The sequence below is a fragment of the Cuculus canorus genome, chromosome 24, assembly GCF_017976375.1.
Source record: "Cuculus canorus isolate bCucCan1 chromosome 24, bCucCan1.pri, whole genome shotgun sequence".
Classification (NCBI taxonomy): Eukaryota; Metazoa; Chordata; class Aves; order Cuculiformes; family Cuculidae; genus Cuculus; species Cuculus canorus.
This window is the reverse complement of record NC_071424.1, coordinates 6,920,903-6,948,812: the sequence shown is the minus strand read 5'-3', so window position 1 is coordinate 6,948,812 and position 27,910 is coordinate 6,920,903. Positions and strand designations below refer to the sequence as shown.

General features: G+C 61.0%; 1 protein-coding gene across 4 annotated transcripts in view; it reads left to right on the top strand.

Moving 5' to 3' along the window:
• Positions 1-27,910, top strand: part of NAV1 (neuron navigator 1) — an 86,523-nt gene that overhangs the window by 41,298 nt on the left and 17,315 nt on the right. For 3 of the 4 annotated variants that reach the window (XM_054087283.1, XM_054087284.1, XM_054087285.1), the window contains 2 exons: positions 9,661-9,763; positions 13,526-13,891. In XM_054087283.1, the coding sequence (XP_053943258.1) occupies positions 9,661-9,763; positions 13,526-13,891 (469 nt within the window). Of the gene's footprint in view, positions 1-9,660; positions 9,764-13,525; positions 13,892-19,813; positions 20,230-27,910 lie in introns of those variants that run through there. The other variant, XM_054087286.1, reaches the window with a different exon arrangement.

Here is a 27,910-nt window from a genome sequence, read left to right as displayed (position 1 = left end):
GGTGGCTCTGAGAAGCAGCTGAGCGCAGAGCAGCTCTGCAGGCTGTGGCTGGCGGTGGAGCCAGGGAGGACATTTTGCATTCTTGCTGGAGACACGAGGGCTTGTTGGCTCATCTGGTGACGGACAGACAGACCAAGTGTCTACCAGAGCCCAGCTGAGGCCGGGGAGAATTGTGTTTGCAACGCATTGCTCTGCACAAAGCTTGCAGTCACAAGGCGAGGGGGACAAAAGGCTCCCTGTTTGCTCTGTCCCAGTGGGTGCAATTCCAACAGTTAAAAAGCAAATGTGAGTTGTTTGTCTCTGTGAATATAAAGCTTCCCCAAGCATGGCCGTATTCTGGCTGGGAATGGGGAGTTTGGCTCTGCTAATGGCTCTGTTCTCCCTGCAGAACAGAGTCAATGTGAGCCAAGAGCTGCCCGACGGGGCCCTTCCCCGCCGGCCCTGGTACGGGGACGTGGGCTGGGGAGGGGACAGGCTTCTGCTCTGATAAACACCCTTTCAGCCAGGCCTGGAGAGCAGCGAGGAGGGATGAGCATGGGGGCTTCTGCCTGTTGTACCCAGGGGTGACTGCCACCTGTGAGCATCCTGCCAGCATCCAGGATCTTCTCCCATGCCCAAGGGATTCGATGTCCTCAGCAAACGGGAGCCCCGGGCAGAGCAGCTCGGCTCCCTGGAGCCATCAGAGCTGCTCTTTTGGGGCATCTGGCTGCAAGTCCAAGAGCTACTGTCGCAGGTTGAGTCGTGTCTCTCCGGGCCTGGCAGTTGCGAAGCCGCTGCAGGACTGGGGCGAGTAGGGGTCTGAGGGGAACGACTGTGAACCACACATGAAGGCACCACAGCATCTCCATGGAGGATCCTCAGCAATAACGGGACTGCTGAGACGGCGCCAGCGCCCGATGTGGAGCAAGCACTGCACGTGGCCGGCTGCGGGGCACGTGGTGCTTCACCCCTATGCTTGTGGCTGCCGAGCTGTGCTGAATGCAGACCTACGGACATCTCTGCTCTTGCCCAAAGGTCTCTCTCCTCACTGGCTGCTTCTGCATTTGCCCCATCCTCCCTTCGGGTTGCTTGCCCTCTGGGCTACGGGGGCTTCGGAGGAGGGTTGTGCTCAGTGAAGGAGGGTGGGAATGGGAGGAAGGACATGGCCATGATGGGCCGTTGGCCCTGGCCGTGAGATCCTTGCTTGATCCACAAGGCCGTGAGATCCTTGCTTGATCCACAAGATGCAGGAAGAAGTGGGCCTAGGATTCCCCTCCTGCACCAAGCAAAGCCCATCGTGGAGAGCACATCTGGAGGGCACCGAAGCATTTAAGTGAAGGGCTGATTTGTGCTATAGAAACCCGCAGTTCCTTCCTTTGATCCTCTGAATCAGTCCATTGCCTCTGTCGTATAAAGCCCCATTTATCTCTGCTCTTCCCAGTAAGTTTGAAGGCGGTCGCGGCTCGTGGCTCCTCGGCAGCAGCGAGCAAGCCCGGCTTTCTGTTCTGCTGAAGCAGAATCAGGTGAAATCTCTATGGCAACCAGCAGATGACAGCGAGTCTTGTTGCCTTGGAAATGAGGCAAGGAAAAAAAAAAAAAAACAAAAAAAACCCACCCAAAAAGAGCCATCTGGAATTTTGAATTTCCACAATGTCCAAACCACATCTGGTGGCGTGTGGGGAGCATGAACCCGCTGCTGCTGGCTGCTCTGGTGCTTCCAGACTGGGGCCCCCCTGCACCTTCTGTTTTGCCATGGGATTTTTGGTTTTCTTTTTGGCTTTTCCCTGCCTTTATGGCTTTTTTTTTTTGCTTTTTTTTTGTGCAGGGTTTGCAGTGTTGCCTTAACGTCTGCTGATGGCCGTGTTAAAGGTGTCGTGTGCAGAGCTGTGCTTCTCGTTGGGTCTGCTTGGGTGTTTCCGAGGTGCTGGGTGGGCTCTGCTGTGCCAGCACACCCCGATAATGCAGAACCCCGGGGGGAAACTGAGGCAGGGAAAGCTGTATGACCAGCCTGAACCCACTCTGCAAGAGCCACAGCTTCGGAGACACCCTGGGTGCAGAGACCGCTAGGGAGGTGTCTCTGTGTGCCCGAGGCCATGGGGCTGCTGGCTGGGGAGGCAGGAACCGCACAGTCCTGCTGCTGTGTGTGCCCATGTCCAGAGGTGGGGGCAGCCCTGGGCGCGTGATCCGGAGTGGATCCTTGATGCATGGAGCCCCTCTGCTGTGAGGACAGGCTGAGAGAGTTGGGGTTGTTCAGCCTGGAGAAGAGAAGGCTCAGAGGAGACCTTAGAGCAGCTTCCAGTGCTGAAAGGGGCTGCAGGAAAGCTGGGGAGGGGCTTCTTAGAAGGGCATAGAGCAATAGAATGAGGGGGAATGGCTTTAATTGAAAGGGGGAAGATTTAGATTAGACATTAGGAAGAAATTCTTCACACCGCGAGTGGGGAGGCCCTGGCCCAGGTTGCCCAGAGCAGTGGTGGCTGCCCCATCCCTGGACGTGTTCAAGGCCGGGTTGGATGGGGCTTGGAGCCCCTGATCCAGTGGGAGGTGTCCCTGCCCATGGCAGGGGGTGGAACTGGATGGGCTTTGAGGTCCCTTCCAACCCAACCCATGCCATGATTCTCTGATCCAGCCTATCCACCCACTGTCGGCAATTCCCCTTGTTCCCATGCCGCACAAGTGTTTCCTCTGGGTTATTCTAGAGACCCATGGACAGGACTGTTGGAATGATCCCAGCTTCTCCAGCACTTTGCAGGAGCAGCTTTGGAGGCAGCTCTGGTACAGGGATGCGCAGTGCCACATGCAGGAGCGGGATCTGCCCTGACATGAGGGATTTTGGGCTCTCCCAGCTCATCAGCTTAGGGCAGAGGAAGGTGTGGGATGCACAGGGCGCTGAGCAGCTAGAGACTCTCGCTGCTGTAAAAGGAGCTGTAGTTTGGATGCGCAGGTGGGGTGGTTTGGGGCCAAGCAGAGCATCCATTGAAAGAATAACCCACAAATGGGCTGGAGGCCCGGTCTGGGTCTCTCCAGCGGGTTCATTTGGAAACTTGTGTATGGGAGAGACCCAATTAAGTAGATTTATGGCTGCTCTAGCCTGAGAAAGTCTGAATCCCTTTTAAAAGCTTGGCTCGCTCGAGCCAGACGGTGTCCAGGCTCCAGGTCTCTCAGCCCTGTGCTCGTTACGAGCAGTGATTCGCAAGGCTTAGCAGCCGTGATCGCCCCAGAAGTGCTGATTCGGCTGAAGTCCTGGCCTGTCACCGCTGCACTGCAGCTAATTCTCTGCTCTCGCCTGTCAGCGGGGAGCTGACGTCCCCCACGTGCGGTGTGGGGCTGCCCCAGCCTGCACTGGCTGCAATGGTGGGGATGGTGGCCGTAGGCAGAGGAAGGGGCTTCCTTCTATCCAGGGTGGTGGTAGAGTCCCCATTCCTGGAGGTGTTTGAAAGATGGGTGGATGGAGTGCTTAGGGATATGATTTAGTGGTGGGCAGGTATGGTTGGAGTTGATCTCAAAGGTTTTTTCCAGCCTAATGATTCTATGATTCCTCGCTGGAGCCTCCTTGGAACCTCCTGCAGAGCTGTGTTCTTGTGCAGAAGGGTTCAGCGAGGTGTGAGACATGGGGTGGCTGTGCCAAAGCTGGGTCCTGCCACTGCTCTCCTCTCACCATGTCCCTGCAGGGGCTGGGGCTTTTCAGGAGGCCTGGACCATGCGTAGCGCACACCGTCCTGCTGGCGCTGCCCACTGTAACCCTGTTCTTCCCACAACTTTTACTTCTTGGCCTTTCCTTCCTCTGCCAAGGGCAAGCGCAGGACATGTTGGGCTGCATCCAGTCTCCGCCTCGCAGCCTGTGCAGGGCTACGTGCAGAGTGGCAGCAAGCAGGGAGCCCAGCCTGCCCTGGCTGGAGCCAGGGATGGGACCTATCCTCAGGTATCTGGAGCATTCCCTGCATGTCCCCGGTTCCCGCTGGCAGGAGGCTGTGCTTTTGCATCCCTGGAGAACGGCAATTCTGGCTCTGCCAGTCCTGGGGGTTGCTGCCTTCACAGAGTTGATAGAGTGGTTTGGGTTGGAAGGGACCTCAAAGCCCATCCAGTTCCACACGCCTGCCACTGGGTCAGGTTGCTCAAAGCCCCATCCTACTTGGCCTTGAACACCTCCAGGGGTGGGTGACAATGGCCATGCTTCTCGTTGATCTGCTTAGGTGTATTGGAGGCCCTGGTTGGTCATCTGGGTACCCAGTTCCCATGCATGCATGGATTGCAGGGATGAGGCCAGGCTGGAACACAAGGCTGATGGTGGAAATCAAGACTATGGACCTGGCAATCACGCTGTGGAGTCCTATTGGTGATCTCTGCTGCTCATTTAGCCTGTTTGGTGGCTGTTGGGGGTGGGGAAGAAGAATTAGTAAGGCCATAGGGAGAAGGATTGCAGGTTGTGACCATCCCCCTGCCCAGCCATCCGGGAGCATGAATCAGAGCTGGATGTAAGAAATGCAAGATAAAGCCGTTTTGCTCCATATGGAAAGACTCTGCTGTTGGCGCGCCAAGACGCTGGTAACTGAATCACACACTGCAGGCTGTTAGCTGGGAACCCACTGGGCTCAGGATCTCGGGTCTCCCTTCGGGCGAGCAGCCCAGCTGTGGCAGGGGCCGAGTGCCGGAACGGAGGCTTTGCATGGAAAATACCAGCAAAGCGACGCCTGGGCTGATTCATTCACAAACGCAGCTGGAGCAGGGGCTGAGACGGCGCGGTGGGAGAAGCATGGATCTGAGCTAGGGTTTATGGAGCAGGGGAGCTCGGCTGGGCTGGAGGAGTCTCGCGGCCCCAGGAGAATGGGTTTTATTGCAGAGGTTATTAGTTTATTTTTCAATGCGCTGGAAGGAGTTGAGCAACCAGTTAGAAATGTTTCATGGCCTGGGGAAATTGGTTGCAGCTACTGTGTAAGAGGGGCCCACCGTAATGACTCGGAAACACTGCGAGGCCTTTTACAGCAAATTCCCGCTTGCCATTAAAATCTTTACTGAGTTGCCAGGAGTCCTTTGCAAGTCTGATCCACTGTAATGAGACCATTTGGGTGATGGGGGACTGGAAGGCACACGTGTGAGTGCCCCACTCCTGCTGTAAGAGCACAGGTGAGCCCCTTGTCCCAGCGTTGGCGGTGTCCGTCTGTGCGGGCGCGCATGCAGGGGCACAGGCGTGCATATGCACACACGCAACTCTCTGCAGGCAGAAGGGTTTCGCTGCCATGTGGCCTGCGCACAAACACACGCATGATGGGAACGAGCGCTCGGGCAGTGTTCACGCACACTCACACACAGAGGTTTCTGTGCCAAGGCACATGGGGCACACATGTCCCGTGGACGCGACTCTGCCTGGCCGCAGCGGGAGATGTTGGCCACATGCTCCTTTGAAATGAGCTGTCACGAGCCGTTTGGAGTTGATGATTTCCTCATTCCTTGACGTACTTGGCCACGTCGGCAGCGCCAGGCGGTGGGGATGCGGCTGCACCCCGTCGTGCAGGCAGAGGAGCTGCTGCCACTCACTCTTGGAAGAGATGGGAAGGGCTGGACATGAGCACAACCTGGTGCTGCCTGGTTTCCTCTGGCCCTGGCTCTGTGGTGCCCAGCACTGTAAGAGCCACAGCGCCTTGCCCAGAGCCAGCTCTGTCCTTGCTCAGCTGCTTGCAGCCCCACATCCAGTCTCACTGATGCTCTTCTTGGCGATGGTACCTCCTGCTTTCCTGGTTGTGCACGGCAGGAGATGAGATGATGGGCAGCGCTGTGGCAGGCTTGCACCCACTGTGCCACCACTGTGCCAGTGGTTTGACGGAGAAGAGCGATGGAGGGCGTGCGAGATAGCACTTGTAGATGATGGCATGGTTGGGAATGGGCTGAGGCTTCCTGCCTCAGCTTCCCTGTGTGTGAGCGGTGCCGTATTGTGTTTGCTGATGTTGGAGAGAGCCCTGAGAGTGCTCAGTTAATAAAGAAACTGCAGACCCAGCCTGGCACAGGGGAGAGCGACTCGGGCAGGGGGATCTGGTGGGGGACAGTGGCTGCGTCATCCACTTCGCAGGATGGAGCCTGCCAGAGCGGCAGGGAGGCATGAACAAGGCTGAAGCCAGCCTGGAGCTGGGGTGCATGGGAGGGCTGGTCCCCAAGCCTACAGCTCTGGTGAAGCGAAGGACACTGTGGGACACATCCCAGCCACGGCTGCCAGGGAAATGAGCCTGGCCGGGGCAGGGTGTCCGTCTGACCCCACCGCAGCACAGGATGAGCCGTCCCTGCTGCATCCCACTCCGGCAGCTGGAAACATCTGGCTGTGGCAAGCTTGCTAAATCGATGTGGGGAGGAATCCAGCGCACTCCTGCCGTTCCCACACTCTGGCTTCTCCCAGCAGCTCTGGTTTCTGCTCAGCTCCGTTGTGCAGCGACTCAGCCAGCCCTGAGACAGCCCCTGGCCCCTTGCCACACCTGGCAAACAGGCTGTGGGGACCCACTGCCACCAGCCCCCCCAACACAGCGGGGACGGGCAGTGGCACTTGAGCGCTGGCAGCAATGCGGCCAGCAGGACGTGTGCCAGGGGTAGGTGAGCAGCTCCTGAGTCCTGGCCCTTATCCAGGTGGGAGCTGCTGCTTTTCCTGGGGTGACACCAGAGGCTGGAGTGACTGAGACTGTCACCCAAAAGCTCGGGGCTAGGCATGGATGGCTGACGGTACCTTTGGCGATGCGAGTCAATGCCACCACCCTGAAGCTCAAGTGGCCTCAAGCTGCGCCAGGGGAGGTTCAGGCTGGACGTCAGAAAAAAAATTTTCACAGAAAGGGTCATTGGGCACCGGCGGAGGCTGTGGAGTCACTATCCCTGAAGGTATTTAAAAGACAGGTAGATGAGGTGCTCAGGGACATGGGTTAGTGGTTGATAGGAATGGTTGCACTCGATGATCCAGGAGGTCTTTTCCAACCTAGTAATTCTGTGAAGCGCTGCGTCCTGAGCCCTCGGATGTTGCTCCTTCCCCTGGGTCTGCTGGGGCTCCCTGCTGCTGGGATCCTCCAGCACAGTGAGGGTGCCGGGGGGGAGGCACCCATGTGCCAGCCCCGATGCTGGGGTGGGGACGTTGGGATGGGGACACTGTAGTGGGCCCGGTGCTGGCTTTGTGCCTTGGGGAATGGCCGTGGGTGGCTGTGGGGAGGGCAGCCAATGTTTTTTTTTTGGGAGAGAGCCTTGCCTGGCAGGGGCGTGGGAGCTGCCGGCAGCACCAGGGCACAAGAGTGGCTCTTCCATCCCATCCTGCTCCGTCCCAGCCCAGCCCACAGGGATGTGGTGCTGCTGGGGTGCGCATGTGCCACCTTCTCTGGGTGCGTGAGCCGGGCTGTGGGTGGGGAGCAGCCACAGAATGCAGCCAGGGTTGGGGAGCTGAGGGTGCTCAGTCCTCCCCGCATGGACTCGTGGCGACCCTGGTGCGTGTTTTATTGCTCTTCCCTAAGGTTCAGGTGTTCCTCCCATGCAAAATCTTCCATTGTCCTACAGATCGGATGTGTAGTAGCAGTGGACTTGGCCTCAGGCTTCTGCCCTGCCATTTTAAGCCTGAAAATCCATCTTTCCAGGCAGCCCAAGAGCAGGACCTGGTGGGCTCTGAGGTGCCTCTGATCTGCCAACACAGCCGTTTCTGCCTGCCCTGCTGGAGGGACACAAAATCCTCTTGTCCCCAGCTGCAGAGCAGGCGGGTGCTTGTCGCCGACACCAAGGGCCCCTCGAGCCTCCTCTGCACCCGGTGCTGTGTGCGCAGCCCCCTCTGCTCCAGCGCCGCATCCCTCAGGCCTGGCTGCCTGCACAGCCCTGTCCTGTGGCTCTGGGGCACTGGCTGGAGGCTCCATGTGGGACACGATGAAGATTTAGTGACGAGTTCATGACTTGCCTCCTGTTCCGCCTTGATCTGGGAGCTGGGCCAGGGCGCTCGGACACACGCGAGGCCGAGTATCCTGATGTGACAGCCTGTGCCGGCCACACAGGGTGCCCTGTGCACTCGCTACTCCGCTTCCCCTCATCTACAACCGCTTTAACCTGCTTGATTTAACCTGTCTCATTGGGGCAGGCACTGCTTGTCACCACATTCCGGGGTCGTGCATACATCTGAGCTGCTTCACTGGTTTGAGGAGCTCCTGCCTGGGCCAGTGAGCGACCAGACCCCAGGGACGGGGCAGCATCACCCATGGGTGCTGCCTGCGGTGTGTGCGGTGTTGCGGTTGGTGTGTGGTGGGGACAAAGGGACCTGATCCCTGCTCATGTGCCAGGCGCGTGGCCATACCGTTGCGGGGAGCTCGCTGAAATATGTGCTGGCGGTGTCCCCCGGCCCCTGCATTGCTGCAGCGCACACGGTGCCGCTGCAAATCCCGAAGCGCTAGTTGCCACGTTACATTAGGAGGAGCCACAGCCAGCGTCCCCAGCACCCGCTGTCACTGCGGTTCAGTGGCAAGATGAGGCTGAAAGGCTTGAAATCAGGATCAAAGCAATGCTGGGATGGCTGTTAGGCGCTGAGACGCATACGAGTGGGGCAGGGCTGTGGGGCTGGAGCTGTGCCCTGAGCCCGGCACCGCTGCCAGGGCTGTGCCAGGAGTGGCCCCTCCTGTGTGTGTATGTGGGTGTGGGTGTGTGTCTCTGGGAGTGGGTGACACGATTGTGCATGGGGGTGCAGGTGTGTACGCACACGTGTGTGGCTGTGCAGGCGTGTAGACACATGTGTATGCTTGCACCACTGCCTGACATCTCCTGAGTTCCTGCTGGCTGTGAGCTGGGTGGCGCTGCTGTGGTGCCCATGTCTCCTGCCGGAGCACCCAGGTTCCTGGGGTACGCAGGGGCAGGTTTCATAAAATAGAGTCACAGAAGGGTTTTGATTGGAAGGGACCTCAAAGCCCATCCAGTCCCACCCTCTGCCATGGGCAGGGACACCTCCCACTGGATCAGGGGCTCCAAGCCCCATCCAACCTGGCCTTGAACCCCTCCAGGGATGGGGCAGCCACCACTGCTCTGGGCGACTTGGCCGGGGCCTCCCCACCTTCACAGAAAACATTTCTCCCAAAGATCTCATCTTAATCTCCCCTCTTTCAGCTGAAAACCATTCCTCCTTATCCTGTCCGTGTGCTTTTTGATGAAGAGCTCCTCCCCAGCTTTCCTGGAGCCCCTTTCAGTACTGGAAGCTGCTCTAAGGTCTCCCCACAGCCTTCTCTTCTCCAGGTTGAACAGCAGCTTGTCCTTGCATGAGAGGTGCTCCAACCCTTGATTCATTTGGGGATGTTCTTCCAGGACAGGTGCTCCTCCACACGGTTCAGGGTTGCCCGACTCTAGCTGGTGTCCTGTCACCTGTGTGGGACCTGTGGCCCCACTTGATCCTCCACAGCTCATCCTTCCTGGAACAGACACCCCCATCCCCGCTGCAGAACCCTTGGGAGCATTCTGTAGTGGTGCATCTCCAGCCCTGTGCCAGCCCTGCCCTGCCCTTTCCCAGAGGACAGAGACAGCATGGGCAGAGGGGTGTGGGAAGGGACTGTGGGCACAGCCACAGGCAGAAAAGGGGGTGGGAGGGGCTGGTGGGCACAGGAGTGGGCAGAGGGGTGTGGGAAGGGGCTGTGGGTACAGCCACAAGCTGAGGGGCTCAGGAGCCATTCATCCCTTCAAAGCTTCTGCCTTGTTTCTCCATAGACCCCGAGTCCCAGAGGAAGAGGACGGTACAAAATGTGCTCGACCTTCGGCAGAACCTGGAGGAGACCATGTCCAGCCTGAGAGGCTCCCAGGTGTCTCACAGGTGAGGCCGCAGCACTGGATCCCCACCACCCCTTCCTTGCAACCAGTGTCCTTGGGAAGTGGCTCTGCTCTGGGCGAGGGCCACGTGGGTGGGAGGGCGCTGGCCATGCTCCATGGCGTGGGGCCTTGGAGAGATCCCCCAAATCCAGGGGGTCTGGTGCACAGGGCTACAGCAGAGCCCCATCTCTGCCCGTGCTCTTGGTCCAACACCACCTCACGTGCTCTGGGATGGTGGGGGTGGGTGAGGGTGGTCCTGAGGGGAGCCAGTTTCCCCAGCCCCCAGGCAGAGGGTGAGGTCTGTTCCTGGTGGTCGGGTGTCCCCATGTGGACAACCTAAGGTGAAGGTACCCCTGCGCATGCCCAGGTGTGGACCACAGGCTCCGTCGCCAGCTGTGACTCGGTTTCTCTATTCTGTGTAGAGCTGATGATGGAGAAGCCCTCAGCAACGACCTGGCTGGCAGCACCCCGGGGTGGCAGCTGGGGCTGGGGGCACCACCGGGCTGGGGACAGGATGATGGACCAGAGCAGTGGGTCTGCCTGTGTTCGGAGGTCTCTGACCCATCTGGGACTTACCTGTGTGCCCCCCAGGTCTCTCACTTGAGACCGAGTTACTGCTCTGCTCTGGCCGTGCTCGGGGTCTGCACAGCAGCTCCGTGGGATGCGGAGGGGGCATCTCCCAGGGTCCCCTCCCCTCTGGTGCAGCTGCATTCAGGAGCCTGGGCTTTGCAGAGGGGCTGTGTCGGGGTGTCAGCCAGCCGAGAAAGCCGAGGATGTGGTGAACATCCTTCTCTTGGCATTTGTTGCCACCTCGTGGCCTCCCTCGATCCTTATTTTTGTTTGGAAAGGGCAAAAAGCAGCAGCTTCCCTCCCTGCCTTCCCCCACCACCCATCATTACAGACTCTCCCCCCTCGATCACCTTCATCCAGGATGAAGCAGCCCGTTTGATTTAGCTCTTCTTAAGCCAGAAGCTCATCTGGACCTTGCTCATCCTTGCTACGCTTGCCAGTCTTTCCCAGCCAGAGGCTGCAGAGGCGCTGGGGCAGTGGGATTTGTCCAGAGCCGCAGCAATATTCCGCGAGCTGGTGGTTTCCTGGAATTATCCATTACAGCTCTGCCATCCCTTTGCTCGGTGCAGGAGCTGGTTTACAGCTGGGCTCTCGCCGAGTCAGGGCTGCTTTGCGTTCGCTCTGCGCTCACTCTGCATTCATGCGTGTCCGGCTCCACCCGCTGCCTTCGTGCCCCAGAGCTCAGCTCGGCTGCAAATCCTTTGTCAGCCCCAGCCTTAGGAAAATAGGGTGAGGATATTAAGAGTGATTAAATTAGCATTGCTGGTGGGGTTTGACTCTTCATTATCACTTCCTTTTCTTGATGAGTGCATCACGTGGCAGAGGCCTCGTCCGGATCCCTGCCATGGAGAAAACTGGATATTGATAGCCCAGGGATGCCGACCCCTGCCTTCTGTCCTGTTAGCAGTTATTAAATACGTGAGGATCTTCCCTCTCATCCTATGGCAGCTGAGTTTATTTGGAAGCTTCATCTCTCTTTGGTGAGGGCACTCCTCCCCCACCCTCTGTGCTCCCTGCATCCCTCCAGGAGCTGCATGCGGTTGTGAGCTGGATTTTCCTTTACCAGCGCTGTGTCAGCTCTTCCCCGGTGTGTTGAAATGACACACATACCCACTAATTCTGCTCTTGGGAATGCTTCCTACAAGCGTGTCCGGTACGGATGTCACCCACAGTGCTCTAGATGTGCCCTGCATCACCATTGTCCCTGTAGCCGCTTCAGGTTCTCTCTTTATTCCTTCCACAAACTGTTCCTCAGATTTCTCCGGTTTTCCTCATTGTGATCTTGCATCCAGTGGCTGCGGACGCAGCTTTTGCTGTTTCCTTGCTAGGGCACAACTTTTTCTTTCCTGAAAGATGTCCCCGTACTTCTGGCAGCCCTCGCACCCGTCTGCAGGGCTGCATGAGCTGCTGCGGGGACTCTACCATTGTCTTGCTTGGAGATGTGATTTGCATCTGCTCCGAGCTGCTGGCAAAATATCCTCAAATAGCCTTTGTGGTGCCGACAATAAGTAAACCCTTTTAGCTGCCCCTTTTAGTTCCACTTTAACAAACTTCCTAGTTTTTTATGTAGTTCCCTGTTTTAGATTCAGTACCGTAGCCGGGGTTTGGCTTTTGGTGCTCCTGCAGGAACGTTTAATCCAAGCTAGTAAATAGCTCGCTGATAGTAACGTTTGGAGCCAAGTCGAGGACTGTGGGTTCCTGAGGAGCTGCTCCAAGAAGTAATCATTTTTTTGGTGTCTAAATTTAGTTTCAGCATCACTCCCCGACATGACATGTGCCCAAAATACACTCTGAGGGGTATGGGGAGTAACTGAACTCCCAGTTCCTGCTGTGCTCGTGGGCTCTGTCTTGGTGCGTCCCCTCCCACCCGAAAGTGGAGCTTTACTCTGTAGAGGTTTGGTGTGGGATGCTGCTGCCGGCACCCAGTCCCTGGTCTGCCCCTTGACATCCTTTTCGCTCACAGCCCCTGCTCCCCGGCATGGCCCGCTGCCACATCCCCTGAGATCAGTGTGCCACCACTCTATTTCGTCATATCCTGGGTCTGGGGTGATATTGGGATGCAGACGTTGAAATGCTGGTGGAGAAATGGTTGAGGAAGAGCAGCCTGGGCATGAGGGAGCACGTCTGGGCTTCCGACTGAAGGCTCCCTATTAGTGGGGTTCAGCACAACTGGGGCTGGGGCCAGGGCTGGCTCCAGAGAGGCAGGATCCACCAACGTATGGATCCCTCTCCCTCTGCGTGTTTGCAGGCAGCCCTGGTGGCAGCCCCAGCCCCTGAGGTGGCCTCGTTGAGCCCTGTGGGGAGCACTTACGCTGTGGGGCAGTTGGGGCCATAGGGAGGCACAGACCCCCATCGCACCCCACATCCCACTCCACAGTCCTGTGGAGAAATGGGCACCACTAGACCCTAGTAGGGGAGGGTGGCGTGGGTGTCATGTGTTGGGTCACGAAAACCCCATGCAGTGCTCCCGGCTTGAGGAAGAGCTGCTGGAAGGCTGCCTGGCTGAGAAGGACCTGGGGGGTGTTGGTTGACGATTGTCTGAACATAGGCCAGCAGTGGCCCAGGTGGCCCAGGAGGCCAATGGCATCTTGGCCTGTATCAAGAACAGCGTGGTCATCAGGAGCAGGGAAGAGATTGTGCCGCTGGACTCGGCACTGGTGAGGCTGCACCTCGAATCCTGGGTTCAGTTGGGGGCCCCTCACTCTAAGAAGGACGCTGAGGGGCTGGAGCACATCCAGAGAAGGGGAACAGACCTGGAAAAAGGGTTGGAGAACAATGGTTCTGAGGAGCAGCTGAGGGAAGTGGGGCTGTTTAGTCTGGAGCAAAGGAGGCTGAGGGAAGACCTCATCACTGTCTACAACTACCTGCGAGGAGGTGGTAATGAGGTGTGTGCTGGTCTCTTCTCCCAAGTGACAGACAATAGGACAACAGGGAATTGGCCTTAAATTGCACCATGGCAGGTCCAGATTAGACATCAGGAAAAATGTCTTCATGGAAAGGGTTCTCAGGCACTGGCAGAGGCTGCCCAGGGAGATGGTGGAGACCCCATCCCTGGAGGGGTTTAACAGTTGGGTGGATGAGGTGCTCAGGGATCTGGTTTAGTGGTGGACAGGTATGGTTGGACTTGATGATCTTAAGGGTATTTTCCAAGCTAGTGATTCTGTGATTCTAATGCCTCTGCTCCCTGTCCTCGCAGCTCCCTGGAGATGACGTGCTATGACAGTGATGAAGCCAACCCGCGGAGTGTCTCCAGCCTCTCAAACCGCTCCTCCCCGCTGTCCTGGCGCTATGGGCAGTCGAGCCCACGCCTGCAGGCTGGGGACGCACCATCAGTTGGGGGCACCTGCCGCTCCGAGGGCACCCCTAGCTGGTACATGCACGGCGAGCGGGCGCACTACTCGCACACCATGCCCATGCGCAGCCCCAGCAAGCTGAGCCACATCTCCCGCCTGGAGCTGGTCGAGGCACTGGACACTGACGATGTGGAGCTGAAGTCAGGCTACATGAGCGACAGCGATCTGATGGGCAAGACCTTGACGGAGGATGAGGATATCACCACGGGGTAAGTGCCTGTGCCGGGCCTGTGTCGGGCCCTTGCCCAGACTGAGACAGTCCTGGAGGTTCCACCACCTCCTCTTTGGCTGGCGGCAGAGGGGCACCAGGTGCAGCAGGGATGGATGGAGGAGCACAGAGATCATGGCCAGTCTGGTGGATGTGTCATGTCTTTGCATCCCAGGAGATGCTTTCCTAGTGGCAAGGCAGTCTAGCCTTGCAGTGCAGGTGATGCTGGGCCAGTGAACCCCTGAGCGGGGTCGTGCTGCTCTCCTGGCACATGGGAAATGTCCAGCTTGATCTGGGTGCTCCCAGAGAGGCACGTGGTGTGTGGCTGCGGGAACCCTGGGCCAGAGCGTTCTGCTGCTTTCAGAGGTGCTCTCCCAGTTTACACCACTGAGTCTGAGCTACCAGCTCTGACCCTGGCACTGCAGGGATCTCCCATGTCCAGCCAGGACTGCTGGTGGCCCGTGGTGGGACAGGTTGGGTCACGTGAGGTCTCCAGCACCCCAGTGAGAACTGGGCACCAAGGTGTCATTGGCATTGGGTGGCACCATGGAAGAGCAGGGTGCACTTGCTGAGCAGGGTCCTCTCCTTTTGGGACCCCCGTCAGCCCCTTTCACTCCCTCCACCCGCGAGGCCAGGAGCATCTCCTGCTGGGTGGGCACAACCCAGTACACTCAGGGCTCACAGTTTCTTTCCAGACGCATCCAGCTCCTGCTGCACTGTTGAGGTGCCCCTGACTCTGGCGGGGGTCCAGGGTTTCAGCATGTTGGAGGTTTCCTGTTTCAGCGCAGGAGAAAATAAATATCTCCAGCATTTGAGCTGTCCCAGAGCAGGGGAGGTATTTGGCCTCCTGACAGTGCTGCTCCGGCCCTCCTGGGGTGGCCGTAGTCACATCAGAGCCTGTGACTTCACACCCAGCCTGCGGCCAACACTCCCAGACATGGCTCAGAGATGCATGTTGTGGTTGTGGGGGATACAGCGAGGGGTGCTGTGCTGTCCTCTGACCCTTCCGTCCTCTGCCTCAGCGGCAAGAGTGGTCACGGCAGCACAGGCATTGGGCCCGTCCTCCCCACAGGCACCGGGGTGGCCCTGGGGGGCTACACTGTGCTTAGGAACAGGGGTGCATTGCCCCTCCTGGGCTCCATAACCGCTCGCTTGGCAGCCAGAGGTGGTACATCACCACCTTCTGCCACTGGCCACCAGACCGCGGGGACTGATGTGCGACAGGGTGGCTTTGGGGTTTCCTGGATGGCTGGGGCCGCAGCGGGTCTGGCTGTGGGGCTTGAAGGACTCCACTGTTCCCTATCTTCCTCCTTGTCTCATCTTGGAGGCAGATAACCTTGTGGTGCCCTTGGCTGTGGAGGTGGCACTGGGAGGGGGTGCACCTGAGCATCGCTTCATCTCCATCAGCCCCTGAGCTGGCAGAATGCGGGCAGGATTGGGCCCGGGGGACCCTCGCTGGGCTCAGCCCTGAGCACTGCCCCGAGCAGGTTCCACCTCTCCTGGGAAAGGCTGAGCTTTGGGGATGGAGCCCTGTGCAGCTGAGCCTTTTGTGAGGCCATTGTGGTCCCCTGGTGCGAGTGGGGCTTTGGGTGTCACAGCAAACTGGGCCAGCACCGCCATGGCCGGGCGCCGCGGTCCCTGTTCCTGCGCAGGGTCCCCAGTGAGATTTCCCTGCAGGAAATTCCCAGCACGCTGCCAGTGGGTGCAGAGAGGAGCTGGGTGCCCCGTGCTGGGTTTCTCTCCCCAGGGATGGGTGCAGGAGGGCAGCTGGAGTGGCACAGGACCCCCTTATCCACAGGGACACGTCCTGGGGATGCGACACATCCCAGGATGTTGCTGGCATACAGCGTGTGATGACCAAGTCACCGCTCTGTCCTCTGTGGCCCCACAGCAGCGCTTTGGGGGGCAGGGTGGGCAATGTGACAGCACCTCTGTCCCCAGGGGGTTCCCATGACGGGTGCTGGGGGATGCTGTGGTCCAGGGGCCTGAGCACTGACTGGGTGCAGTGCTGGGGCAGGGGAGCAGGGGCATCCCCTCCTCCCCAAGCTGGTTGGGAGCCCTCCTCCAGCGCAGCCCCTTATCCAGCGCAGCCCCTCATCCAGCCTTCTCAGCTGGCTCTGACCTAGAAAGCAAATCCCCCCCCGGGCCCCGTCTCCCCGTGCTGCTAATGCACCGGGCAGGAGCCGAGTGCTGCAGATGGGGCCACCAGCCCCCAGGCTTGGGCCACTGGGCCAGTGCCTCCTGCACCACGCCGGCGCGCACCCAGCCTTGTAGGGCAGTAGGTCAGAGCCAGTTCAGAAGGATGCAGGGGCACAACTCCTGTGGGATGGGACCCGGCACCCCCGCGGCTACCTGGAGAACCAGCCTGCGAGGAGAGAGGGCAGAGGTAGGTGAGGCACGGCTGCGGTGTGGGGCTGTCTGTGGAGGTATTGTGGTGAATCCAGCGGGGTGGTTGTCAGGGTGAGCCCAGTGGGGGTCCCAGGGCCCAGCTTGGAGAGGGGCTGGGGTGATCAGGTCTAGTGGTAAGAGCAGGGGACAAGCCAGCCCCCAGAAGCATTTCTGCATCAGCAAGATGTGCTGGCACCTGGGCTCCTTGCCCAGCTGTAACTGCTGGGCTGGCATTCGTGGCTCCCCTCCACCAGCAGCCAGCTGCTGGCTTTGGGGTTGGAAAATGCTAGCTTTGCCCTCCCTGTTTGGTAACAAGGCCCTCTTTTGTTCCTGTTGTCACCGCATCCCCATGCTCTGAAGCAGGGCAGCCCTCAGCCGACAGCGACCCAGCACAGCCCAGGCTGGCAGCAGCCCTAGGTTGTGCCCATGCTGCCGCCAGCACCGTGGTGACTGCAGCACACAGGCAGCGAGCTCAGGTTGCTTCCACATCCACTGGGATGGTGCTGCTCTCCTGCCCTTTGGGTCTGGGCAGGGTGCAGGCAGGGACAACACCAGCCCCTGGGCTGTCTCCTAGCACTGAAAAATCTTTACTTCCTTCCCTGGCTGCTGTTGACTCTGGTTTCCATCCAGCACCGCTCAGTGTGCTGCTCGCTGTTCCCTTTCCCTGGCGGGCCGTGGTCCTGCCAGCGGTGCTCTCCCACCCAGGCTGGGCTGGGGATGTTCCAGACCCTGGAGGTCACCCCAGCAAGGTCACCCCACTGATCCAGCTCTGCGTCCATGCAGCCACAGTGCTGGCACCGTGATGCAGGAGCGCGGGCACCTTCATGTGCAGACCTGCGCGAGAATCAGGCAGTGGCTGAGGAGGTGGAGAGCTCGCAAGCGGGAATATTCAAGCCAGGCTTTGCCCGGTTTCATCCCAACCACATCCTGCGTATCCGAGCGGTGCCACCTCTGGCACACAGAGCTGCCATTCCCCAGCAGCGCAGTGCAGCTGCGTGTTGGTGCCTCTCCCTGCGTGCAGTGTGTGCTCAGGGGCCTGATGTGAGCGGCTCTTGTGGGTCCTGGCTGCCAGCGAGTGAGTGTGCATCACGCCCAAGTGTTAACTGGGGCCATCTGGGATGTGGTGGGGAGCAAGTGGGGTGCTGTGGGGCTTCGCTGTGGTTGGGTGATGATGGGGTACGCTGGCTCCCACCCCCCAGCCCTGCCTGCCTGAGGCCATGGGGCTTTCCCCAACCCATGCAGGACAGGGTGCGGGGCTGAGGGCATGGCAAGGGTGTCAGCTCATCCCTGCTTTGCACCACTGTGCCGCATCAGCTGGGCTTGGAGAGCATCCTGCATGTCCTCCTTGCCTCCCTCCTTTTGTCAGACCCTTGGTCAGAAGGCTCATTCCTCAGCTGTTTCCCCACACCGATGCTGCCATGAGGCTGCTCGGGTGCTCTGGGTGTCCCCAGAGGGGTCCATCAGGCTGCTGCCCCCAGTACAGAGGGCTTAGCGGGATCTCAGCATCTCCCCATGGTGCACCTCATGCTATGGGGCAGTGCAGGGCACTGGATAGGGGTTGAAGGGACTAGTTCTGTAGCCTTGGCCATGCCTCAGTTTCCCTTGATCCCCCCTGCCGACTGGGAGAGGGTCAGAGCAGGGGAGAGCAGCTCGCAGTGGGGCTTGCAGGGTAGGTGGGAGGAGGAGCACCTCTCCCTGTCTCTGGTACTGGAGGTGAGGTATGGGGACACGAAACCTCAGCTCAGCCCTGTGCCCTGGGATGATACTTGTGGGTTGTGCTGCTCCCAAGAGGAGATCCTGAGGGGTAAATTGGGACAAGCTGCCTCCATCCATGGAGCTGCTTAAATACCCTGCGGTGGCAGATTCTTGTGGCTGAGTTTGACCTTGGCAGGGTGCAAATGGGGATGCCCAGGCTGCCAGAGCATGGGTGCCACTGGGCCCGATCCTGCCATCCCCACGCAGAGGGCTGGAGGCGCAGGGAGGGGTGAGGGGCGCTGGCAGCTGAGTCAGCGCCTTCTCACCACCGTGGCTGCGGGAGTGCTGGTGATCGTGCATGCTGCGGTGCGGGTGTGCAGGCAGCACTCCAGAGCCAATCCTGAGACTGTGCACGTCCCATGGGTCTTTCAATGTCCTGGGGAAATCTTTGTGCGCGCCCAGGACTGGGGGTGATCAGTCCTGCTGTGATTTTGGGGTGTCCTTTTGGGCCTTGTTTTCTGTTGGGAGTGGAAAGAGAGGTGGTGTTGCATCCGACTGCAGTGGTGGCAGCACCTGCACCCCCGTATGCCATGCATGGAATGGAGCTGTGGCAGTAGCCTTTGACATCAGGACTGCAAGGGACTCGGGGATTGGTGTGTATCCAGCTCATGGTACAGTCTGCGCACCATCCTGTGCCACTGTGATGGTGCTGCGGAGCCCGTGGTCCCCTCCGGCAGGGAGCATGTCCCCAGGATGGATACTCTGGAGCTGGCTCCCGCCATGCTCCGGCTGGCCCAGCTCTGGCTTCATCTCAGCCACTTGGGCTCGGCTCAACCGGAGGTGGGAGCAGATGTTTGGCTTCGCTCCCTGAGAGCAGCGGGGGAGCGGCCGCACTCCTCTCCATCTCCGAACACGATTGGCGCTCTGCTCCTTTCCCTCAAACGCCCCTCACTTGAAGTTGGCCATTCCAGCCTGACCCCTCGCCACTGTCCCTGCGAGCCTGTGAAGTCATTTCTCGTTGGGGACATCCTGCGGAGCACGGCTGTGGCCCCGCACGTGGCCCGGCGTGTGCGCAGGGCCCCAGCCCAGCTGGCCGGGGCGCAGTGGGGAAGCGGTGATGGATAAATATTTGCTGCACTGCGCCGCGTGCTGGGGCTCGGCAGGTTCCTCCCTCCAGCTGTGGACAGGGGACGCTCCCAGAAAAGGGACCCAGAGCCCCGCTGGCCATCACCACCATGGAAGTGCCCTTCCCGTGTGCCGCGTTCCAGCCAGCTCCGTAGTTTGGGGTTTGGCTCGAGGCACCCGGCACTGACGCTGACCCCGGGGCTGCCCAGGCTGTGCTGCTGCGGCAGTGGCTGCAGGAGAGGAGGTTTGGGAAGCGGATCCTGGACTTGCTTGGCTTGCGGAGCTCAGATCATGTCCAGGATTTGGGAAGCTCCTGGCCTTTGCGGCTCGTTGCTGGGGCTGGGCGCAGAGACGGAGCAGAGCTGAGCTCAGGGCTTGACCTCGCACACCCACGCGCCCTGGGCAGAGCTGCTCCAGAGGATCTGCCCCCCAAACCCGGCTGCCTGCCCGCTTGCCACCTGGGGAGCTCATGATCTGGCTTTGCCGCTTGCCTCGTGCCACCCCACTGCCTGCGAAGGGGCGCAGCCGCTGCAGATAGAGGTGTCCGAGGCCACCAGCTTCTCCAGACAACGGGAAAAAATAGGAATTTCGCAAGCGGGCTGAGTCACACTGCTCCCCACCCCGGCACTGCCCTGGGACTCCCTGAGCGCCACACGCGGCCGCGCAGGGTGCCCCGAGCGAGGCTTCATGGGTCAGCCTTCCTGAAACAGCTGGGGATCCCCTCGTGGGGATGCGCTTCCTCCGGGGTTTCCGCTGCTCAGGGGGTGCAGAGGGGGGACCCTGTGTTGTTTGCCCCCCAGCCCTGCTGGTGTGGTGGCCAGGCGTGTGGTTGGGGTCTGCGGCTGAGTTCATCGCCGCGAGGGAGTGCATGCTGGCTGACACCCCCACGGCATCGGCCTCGCTGCTTGGAGGAAATCAGACCCTGCTATTACTGCGGTTGCAGGGCAGAGCTGGAGGCGCAAGCCTGGCTGCGGGTCCCCCTTCACAGGGGCCACGTGCACTTGGTGTTGCCGGAGGGAACCCCCAACACCCCTCGGGAACTTGGAGGCTGGGGAGCCAGGGGCAGCGCTGCCGGGAGGCCAGGGGAGTAGAGCAGCTGCTGGGATGTGATCTTCTGCTGGGTGAGCTCAGGCGAGTCAGACCCCCTTCCCTGCCTCAGTTTCCCCATTTGTGAGGTCTCTGCAGCCCCCTGTTCCTCTGAGCTTCGGTGAAGGGTGCCAGTTCCCAGTACCTGAAGTGCCAGCGGGATCACCTGGGGTGAGGGCATCCTGGCTGGTGGTGAGGGCTGGCGCTATCTGGGGGCTACCTGGGGGTTTGTGGGGAGTACTGGGGGGTACACAGGGCTGTAGGGTGCCTGGGGAGACCTTAGAGAAATCTGGAGGGTCCTGAGTGGGTCTGCAGGGTTCTCAAGGGGTGTTGGAGGTGCCTGGGGCTGTTAAAAGGGCATGGAGGGGGCGAGGGGGGGCTGTGGGGACCCTAAGAGGGTCTGAGAGGGGGTTGTGGGTGTTGTGATGCCCTGAGGTGGTTCCTGAGGTGGAAGCAGAGCCCCATTTCCCGCTCCCATGCCCGCGGGGAGTCCCCACCCCCCCCTCCGATTTATTCAGCTAATTGGTTTTTCTGCCCCATTAAGTGGAGGAGAAAGGAGGGAGGGAAGAGCCCCGGCTGTGCCCTCGCTGCTCTCACTGGTCGTGCAGGATGGGGCTGTGATGGGAGATGCCGCCCGTGGTCCCCGCGCCCCCTGACTGGGGGGTGTGGAGACCCCCCAGTGCAAGCCCCGTATTTCCTCCTTGGTAGCGACCGCGGTAGAGCAGGAGGAGAAGGTTGGGGTGGACCAAAAGGAGCTCTCTTTGATGCAGATGGTCTTCAGGTGGGCGGCTGCGATTCGGCAGCCCAGCCTGGCATGGACACGAGTGCTGGGCGCGGATCGGTCTGTGCCAGCGCGGGACAGGGGAAGCGGGGAGAATTCTGGCCCTGCGGCTCCGACAGGAGTGGCTGCCAAGAAATGGGCCGGGGGTCTCCTCCGCTGAGGGGCCGGTGCTGGTGCGATGCTGGTGCCACCACAGCTGCTGTGGCCAACAGCGGTTCTCTGCCATCAGTGCCCTGGCTCCGGCAGGATTGAAGCCGCCTTTCCTGGTGGCTCTTGTGCCAGGCTGTGCCGGGATGGCTCCCACCATGCAAAAGCCAGGGCTGCTCCGGCGAGCGCTGCCCGAGCCGGCTGTGGTGGGGCTGGGGCAGCTGGCCAGGAGGAGGGAGAGGAGGGGATGGGGTCCGGCGTCGTGCCAGGCCGGCCAGGCCATGGAGATGTGATGCTGGACAGGCCGTGCTGCCGCACCCATTGGCGCACGTTGCCGTCACCCCACAGCGGGAGGCACCGAGCGTGCCGGAGCGGTGTCACCAGCGGCCAGGAGGAGGAGACGGTGGGTGCAGGCAGGGTGTGGTGGTGGGGATGGAGATGGCTGGGCACCAGAGAGGTCCTGTATGCTTGGTTCTCACGACGTGCCGCAGCACCTCGCCTCGCCCGGGCAAGCACCGCGGCGAGCGATGGCGATGGGGCTGTGCAGCGAGGAGGGAGCCAAGAGGCGTTGGCGTTGCCTGCGAGGAAGGCGAGGAAGGCGTGAGGAAGGAATTACTTATTTCCCAGCCCGCAGGGACAGGGCTTGTTCTGCCAAGGCTGCAGTTAACCCTCTCTGCCTGCTGCGGCCAGGCCGGGGTCCCCGGCGTCACCCCGGCGAGGACCCAGGGGGTGCAGCTCCTGCTCTTGGGCGAGAGGGGGAAATAAGGACAGAAAGAGGGATTTTGGTTAATAAAATGCAGGATGCAGGCACGGATGTCCTCGCAGGAGCTGTGGTTGCTGGGAGCAACCATCCTGGCACCCACGGGGCTGGGCACAGGCAGAGCCCCCCCCCCGAGCCCCTCGGGGAGATGTTTGGGGGTGCTGGGGCCAGGCTGAGAGGGACTGGGAACACTGGTGCCATGTAGTGGGCTGGAGTGGGGCACGGGGGCTGTGGGTGGGGGCTTGCGGGTGTGGGGGCAGCTGGGGAGGGGGTGAGCGGAGATTGGGGGGGTGCTGGGCTCAGGCTGAGGACACCAGGGGTGGGAGTTCATGAGTGGGACTGGGGGGCACTGGGGCTGGATGTGAGAATGGGTCTAGGGGGCACTGGAGCTGGATGCAGGGATGGGACTGGGGGCACTGGGGGAGGACTTAGGGGAGCTGGATGTGGGGGCAAGACTGGGGGGCACTGAGGCTGCCTTTGGGGGGATGCTGAGCTGAGGCTGGGGACACTGGGGCAGAGGGGCCATGAGCATAACTGGGGGGCACTGGGGCTTGTGCAGGGATGGGACTGGGGGTCTCTGGGCTGGGGAGGGCGCTGGGACGGATGGGGTTGGGGGGCACTGGGGCTGGGTGTGGGGATGGGACAGGGGGCACTGGGGCAGGACTGGGAGCACTGGGACTGGATGTGGGGATGGGACTGGGAGGTTGGGGGCTGCCTTTGTGGACATGGGTGGGGGCTTGGAGGCTGTGGGGGCAGATGGGAGAGGATGGGTGGAGACTGGAGGGATGCTGGGCTGAGGCTGGGGTTCACTGGGGGTGGAGGGGTCATAGGCGGGACCTGGGGCACTGAGGCTGGATGTGGGTAACTGGGGGGCACTGGAGCTGGTTGGGGGGATGGGACTGGGGAACACTGGAATGGGCGGGGCTGAGGGGCACTGGGGCTGGATGTGGGTCACTTGGGGGTATTGGGGCGGGAGTGGAGGGCACTGGAGCTGGATGTGAGGGTCTGGGCTGGGGAGGGCCCTGGGCTGGGTGGGTCTGGGGGGCACTGGGGCTGGATGCATGGGACTGGGGGACAGTGAGGGGGGACTGGGGCTTCATGTGGGTGACTGGGGGGCACTGACGCTGGATGTGGGGGTGGAACTGGGGTCACTGGGGCTGGATGCGGGGGACTGGGGGACAGTGAGGGGGGACTGGGGCTTCATGTGGATGACTGGGGGGCACTGAGGCTGGGTGTGGGGGTGGAACTGGGGTCACTGGGGCTGGATGCGGGGGCGGGACTGGGGAGGTGGAACTGGAGCTGGATGCGGGGGTGGGACTGAGGGCGCTGAGGCTGGATGCGGGTGACCGGGGGGCACTGGAGAGGAGCGGAGGGGACTGGGGCTGGATGTGGAGGTGGAACTGAGGGCTGCATGTGGGTGACTGGGCGACACTGGGGCGGGACTGGGGACACTGGGGCTGGATGGGGGTGACTGTGGGGGCACTGGGGTGGAACTAGAGGCACCGGGGCTGGATGCGGGTGACCGGGGGGCGCTGGCGCCGTGCCGGCTGGGCTCCCCCGGTGGGTCCGGGCTCCTTTAAGCCGGGGCGGTCCCGGCCCCGCCCCGTTTCCCCCTTTCCCCGCGATGCTGCGGGCGGGGCGCGGCCCGGCAGGTACCGGGGGGCGCGGACAAAGCCCCGCGGGCGCCTCTTTGTCTCGGGGACGGCGGGGCGGGGGCGGACAGACGGACACGCACCTGCATCTGCATCCCCCGCCGGGGATCCGCGATGGGGCGGGGGGGAGCCGAGCATCCCTCGCCGGGTCCCTCCCTGCTGCCCCGGTGCAGCCGCTGCCGCGGGATCGGGGGGGGGATGGGGCTGGGCGGGCATCCCCGGGGCTTGTGCTGGCATTATTGGAGCTGGATGGGCATCCCCGTGGCTGGATGGGCATCCCCGGGGCCGTGCCGGCATCACCGGGGCTTGTGCTGGAATTATCGAGGTTGGATATGCCGGCATCACCAATGCTGTGTCGGCATCGCTGCGGTCGTACGGGCATCACCAGGGCTGTGTGGGCATCACCAGGGTCAGGCGGCATAACTGGCGTTGGATGTTTATCACCAGGGCTTGTGCCGGCATCACTGGAGCTTGTGCCGGCATTATCAGGGCTGGATGTGCATCACCAGGGTTGGTGCCGGCATCACTGGAGCTTGTGCTGGCATTATCAGGGCGGGATGTGTATCGCCAGGGCTTGTGCCAGCATCACTGGGGCATGTGCCGGCATTATCAGGGCTGGATGTGCATCACTGGGGCATGTGCTGGCATCACCAGGGATATGTCGGCATCACCAATGCTGTGTTGGCATCACTGCGGTCGTATGGGCATCACTGGGATTGTGTGGGCATCACCAGGGTTGGGTGGGCATCACCGGGGTTGGATATGCATCACTAGGGCTTATACTGGCAGCACTGTGGTTGTGTGGGCATCACTGAGACGTGTGTTGGTGTCACTAGGGCAGTGCCGGCATCACCAGGGCTTGTGCTGGCATCACTGTGGTTGTGTCAGCATCACTGGGTCTGTGTGGGCATCATTGAGGCCGTGCAGGCATCGCTGAGGCCATGTGGGCATCACCAAGGTCAGGTGAGCATCACAGGAGCCGTGCAGGCCCCACTAGGATTGCGTGGGCATCACCAAGGTCAGGTGAGCATCACAGGAGCCGTGCAGGCCCCACTGGGATTGCGTGGGCATTGCCAAGGTCAGGTGAGCATTGCTGGGGTGTGTGTTGGTGTCACCAGAGCTTTTGCTGGCATCACTGGGGTCATGTGGGCATCCCTGGGGTTGGGTGGGCATCACCAGGGCTCTGTTGGCATCATTGAGGTTGTGCAGGCATCGCTGGGGCCATGTGGGCATCACCAGGGCTTGTGCTGGCATCACTGGGGCTGTGTGGGCATCACCGGGGCTGTGTTGGCATCATTGAGGTTGTGCTGGCATCGCTGGGGCCATGTGGGCATCACCAAGGTCAGGTGAGCATCACAGGGGCCCTGAGGGCATCACTAGGGCTTTTGTAGGCATCCCTGGGGCTGTGCAGGTACCACTGGGATTGTGTGGGCATTGCCGAGGTCAGGTGAGCATTGCGGGGACTTGTGTGGGTGTCACCAGGGCTGTGGGGGCATCCCTGGGGTTGGATTTACATCACCAGGGTCGGGTAGGCATCAGCAGCACCATGTGGGCATCACGAGGGTTCAGTGGGCATCATGAGGTCCGTGTCAGCAGCACTGGGGTCAGGTGGGCATCACAGGGGCTGTGCAGGCATCACCAGGGCTTGTGCCGGCATTCCTAGGGCCATGTGGGCATCATGGGGGTTGTGGCGGCATCCCTGGGGTCAGGTTGGCATCACCAAGGTTGTGCAGGCATCACCAGGGCCCTGTCAGCATCACCGGGGCGATGCTGGTGTTGCTGGGCTGTGTGGGCATCAAGGCCATGTTGGGGTCTCTCGGTGCCTGGGTGCCTGGTGGGATGCTCACGCTGCTGCAGCCCCCGCCTCGCTGCCGCGCTGCCCTTGAGCCTCCCTCCCTCGGGGTGGATGTGAGGCTTGCGGGGTCCCCGCTCGTTGCTGCTTTTGGGGTGGGTTTGGTGTGGTGCCGGCTGAAAGGAGAGGGAGTTGCTCTCTGTAAGGTGGAGGGGCTGGAGCCCAAAGCAAGGAATCCAGTGTTGCCCCCAGTGTGACGCTGCGGCGTGCCTGCCTCTCATTTGGGGGCAGTGGGGGCACTCAGTGACCCCGACTGTTGGGACTGGCGTGTTGGGGCTCGGCTGTGCCCCGGGAGCTGGTGCAGCCTGAGTTCAAGCTTTCCGGGCTGCGCTGGGTGTGGCATGGGCGTGCTGGTTTTGGGGACCCTCTGTGCACCAGCTGAGAGCGCAGCAGCTGAACAGGGGCCAGCAGTGGCCCAGGTGGCCATGGAGGTCAGTGGCACTTTGGCTTGGATCAGCAACAGCGTGGCCAGCAGGAGCAGATTGTGCCCCTGGACGCCCCTGGACTCAGCACTGGTGAGGCTGCACCTCAAATCTTGGGTTTAGTTTGTGGCCCTTCACTCCAAGAAGGACATTGAGGGGCTGAAGAGTGTCCAGAGAAGGGGAAGAGAGCTGGGGAAGGGTCTGGAGAACAGGGGTTATGAGGAGCGGCTGAGGGACCTGGGGTGGTTTATTCTGGAGCAAAGGAGACTGAGGGGAGACCTCATCAGTGTCTGAGAGGAGGTTGTAGTGAGATGGGTGGTGGGCTCTTCTCCCAGGTGACAGGAGATGGGATGAGAGGAAATGGCCTCAAGTTACACCAGGGCAGGTTCAGGTTGGACATCAAGTTTGAAAAATGTCTTCACCAAGAGGGTCTTGGACACTGGCCGAGGCTGCCCAGGGAGGTGGTGGAGACCCCGTCCCTGGAGGGGTTTAAAAGATCAGTGGATGAGGTGCTTGGGGATCTGGTTTAGTGGTGGACGGGTATGGTTTTACTCGATGATCTCAAAGGTCTTTTCCAACCAAGCGATTCTATGAGAGAGGTGGGGACACCGCACTGTGGGTGTCTGGCTCCAAGACTTCACCCCATGAATTCAGTGGTTTTGGGATGTCACCTATGGCCCTTGTGCTGCACAGGGCTGCTATGAAGGGTCTGGGCTCCGCTCCTGCCCCGATTCAGCCCCTGGCCCTGCACCTGTTGCCCTTGGACTCTCTGGACAGGCAGGGGCAGGCCCGCGCGGGCTTCCTGTGGGAGGCTGGGAGAGCATTTGGGGTTTGCCCTGCTGGGCCGGGAAGGCCAGGCTGGAGAGAGCCAGTGTCAGGCTGGGTCATAGCTGTGTGCCCATGGGACGCAGCTCCCCAAAGCCCTGCCTCGCTCCCAGCACCGCTGGATGTGAGGGCGGTGCCAGTGTGGGAGAGGAGTTCCGCCGTGTGCTCTGAGGTGAGCATTTGTGTCCCAGTGGGAAGTCATCCCCGAAGAAGGGGCTGATGGTGGGAGAAGCTCGTAGCCGGGCAGCCTGGAAGTACGGTTGGGCTCGATGATCTCAAAGGCCTTTTCTAACCTAGTGATTCTATGATTCTACACATCCCAGGCATAAGGTGGTAACCAAATCCCTTTCTGGGCAGCAGTGCCCGTGAAGCTCTGTTCCAGATGCTGTGGGGATGGAGGGGACCGTGTCTGCCCCAGCCCCATCCTGGCTGTGGCCAGTCCCCGATGCCTGGGAAGAGCAGGATATGGGGGGCTGATTGGAGGGGTCTAGAACTGCCTGCATTGCTCTGTCCTGAGGTGTTTGGGCATCCCCGAGGGGATGGTGGTGGCTGTTGCTTGCGCCCTGGTGTTTAGGTTGGTGGAGGTGCCCAGTGGGTACCCTCTCTGATGCCAGGTCCTGTGCCCAGCTCAGCCAGGGCTGCAGTGACATTTGGGGGGTGCCAGCCGGCAGCTGGGGCTCTGCTGCTCACTGGGCTCCTCCCGCACCTCTATGGCTGCCATGTGGGGAATGGGTGTCTCTGGCAGAGACTGGGGCTGGCTGCAGACCCCAGCTCTGCTTCCCTCTGCAGCACTGCTGCTTGTCACCCTCAGCCCCTTGGAAGCCGTGGGGCCTCACTGACCTACTCAGCTGCTGACCTGAAAGGGGCTGTGACCATCCTGCTGGAAAACACCTCGTGTCTGGCTGTGCCGATTGCTGCGGGCACATCCCAGAGCTGGCCAGGCCTGTGGGGCGTGGAGGCAGCTGCTGCCCCGGCACTGCGCTGATTGACAGCCCTGGAGATGGGCTTGTGCATGGTCCACTGAGCCCCTGGCATGGAGCAGCTGCCCCAGCACCGCGGCAGTGCCCGTACCTGCTGCCTGTGCCTGCCGCGGGGGATGGAGAGAGGCAGCAGGGTGCAGGGAGGCAGGGATGAGGCCACTTGAGGAAGGCTGATACTGCATAGTGGCTGGTGTGTTTGATCCAGCCCATCTCTGCCCCTTTCCGGCAATTCTTCCAGCCCTCTCGGTGGGGCAGGTTGTAGGCGCCTCGGTGCCAACTGCAGTGCTGCCAGCTCTGCCAGCACAGG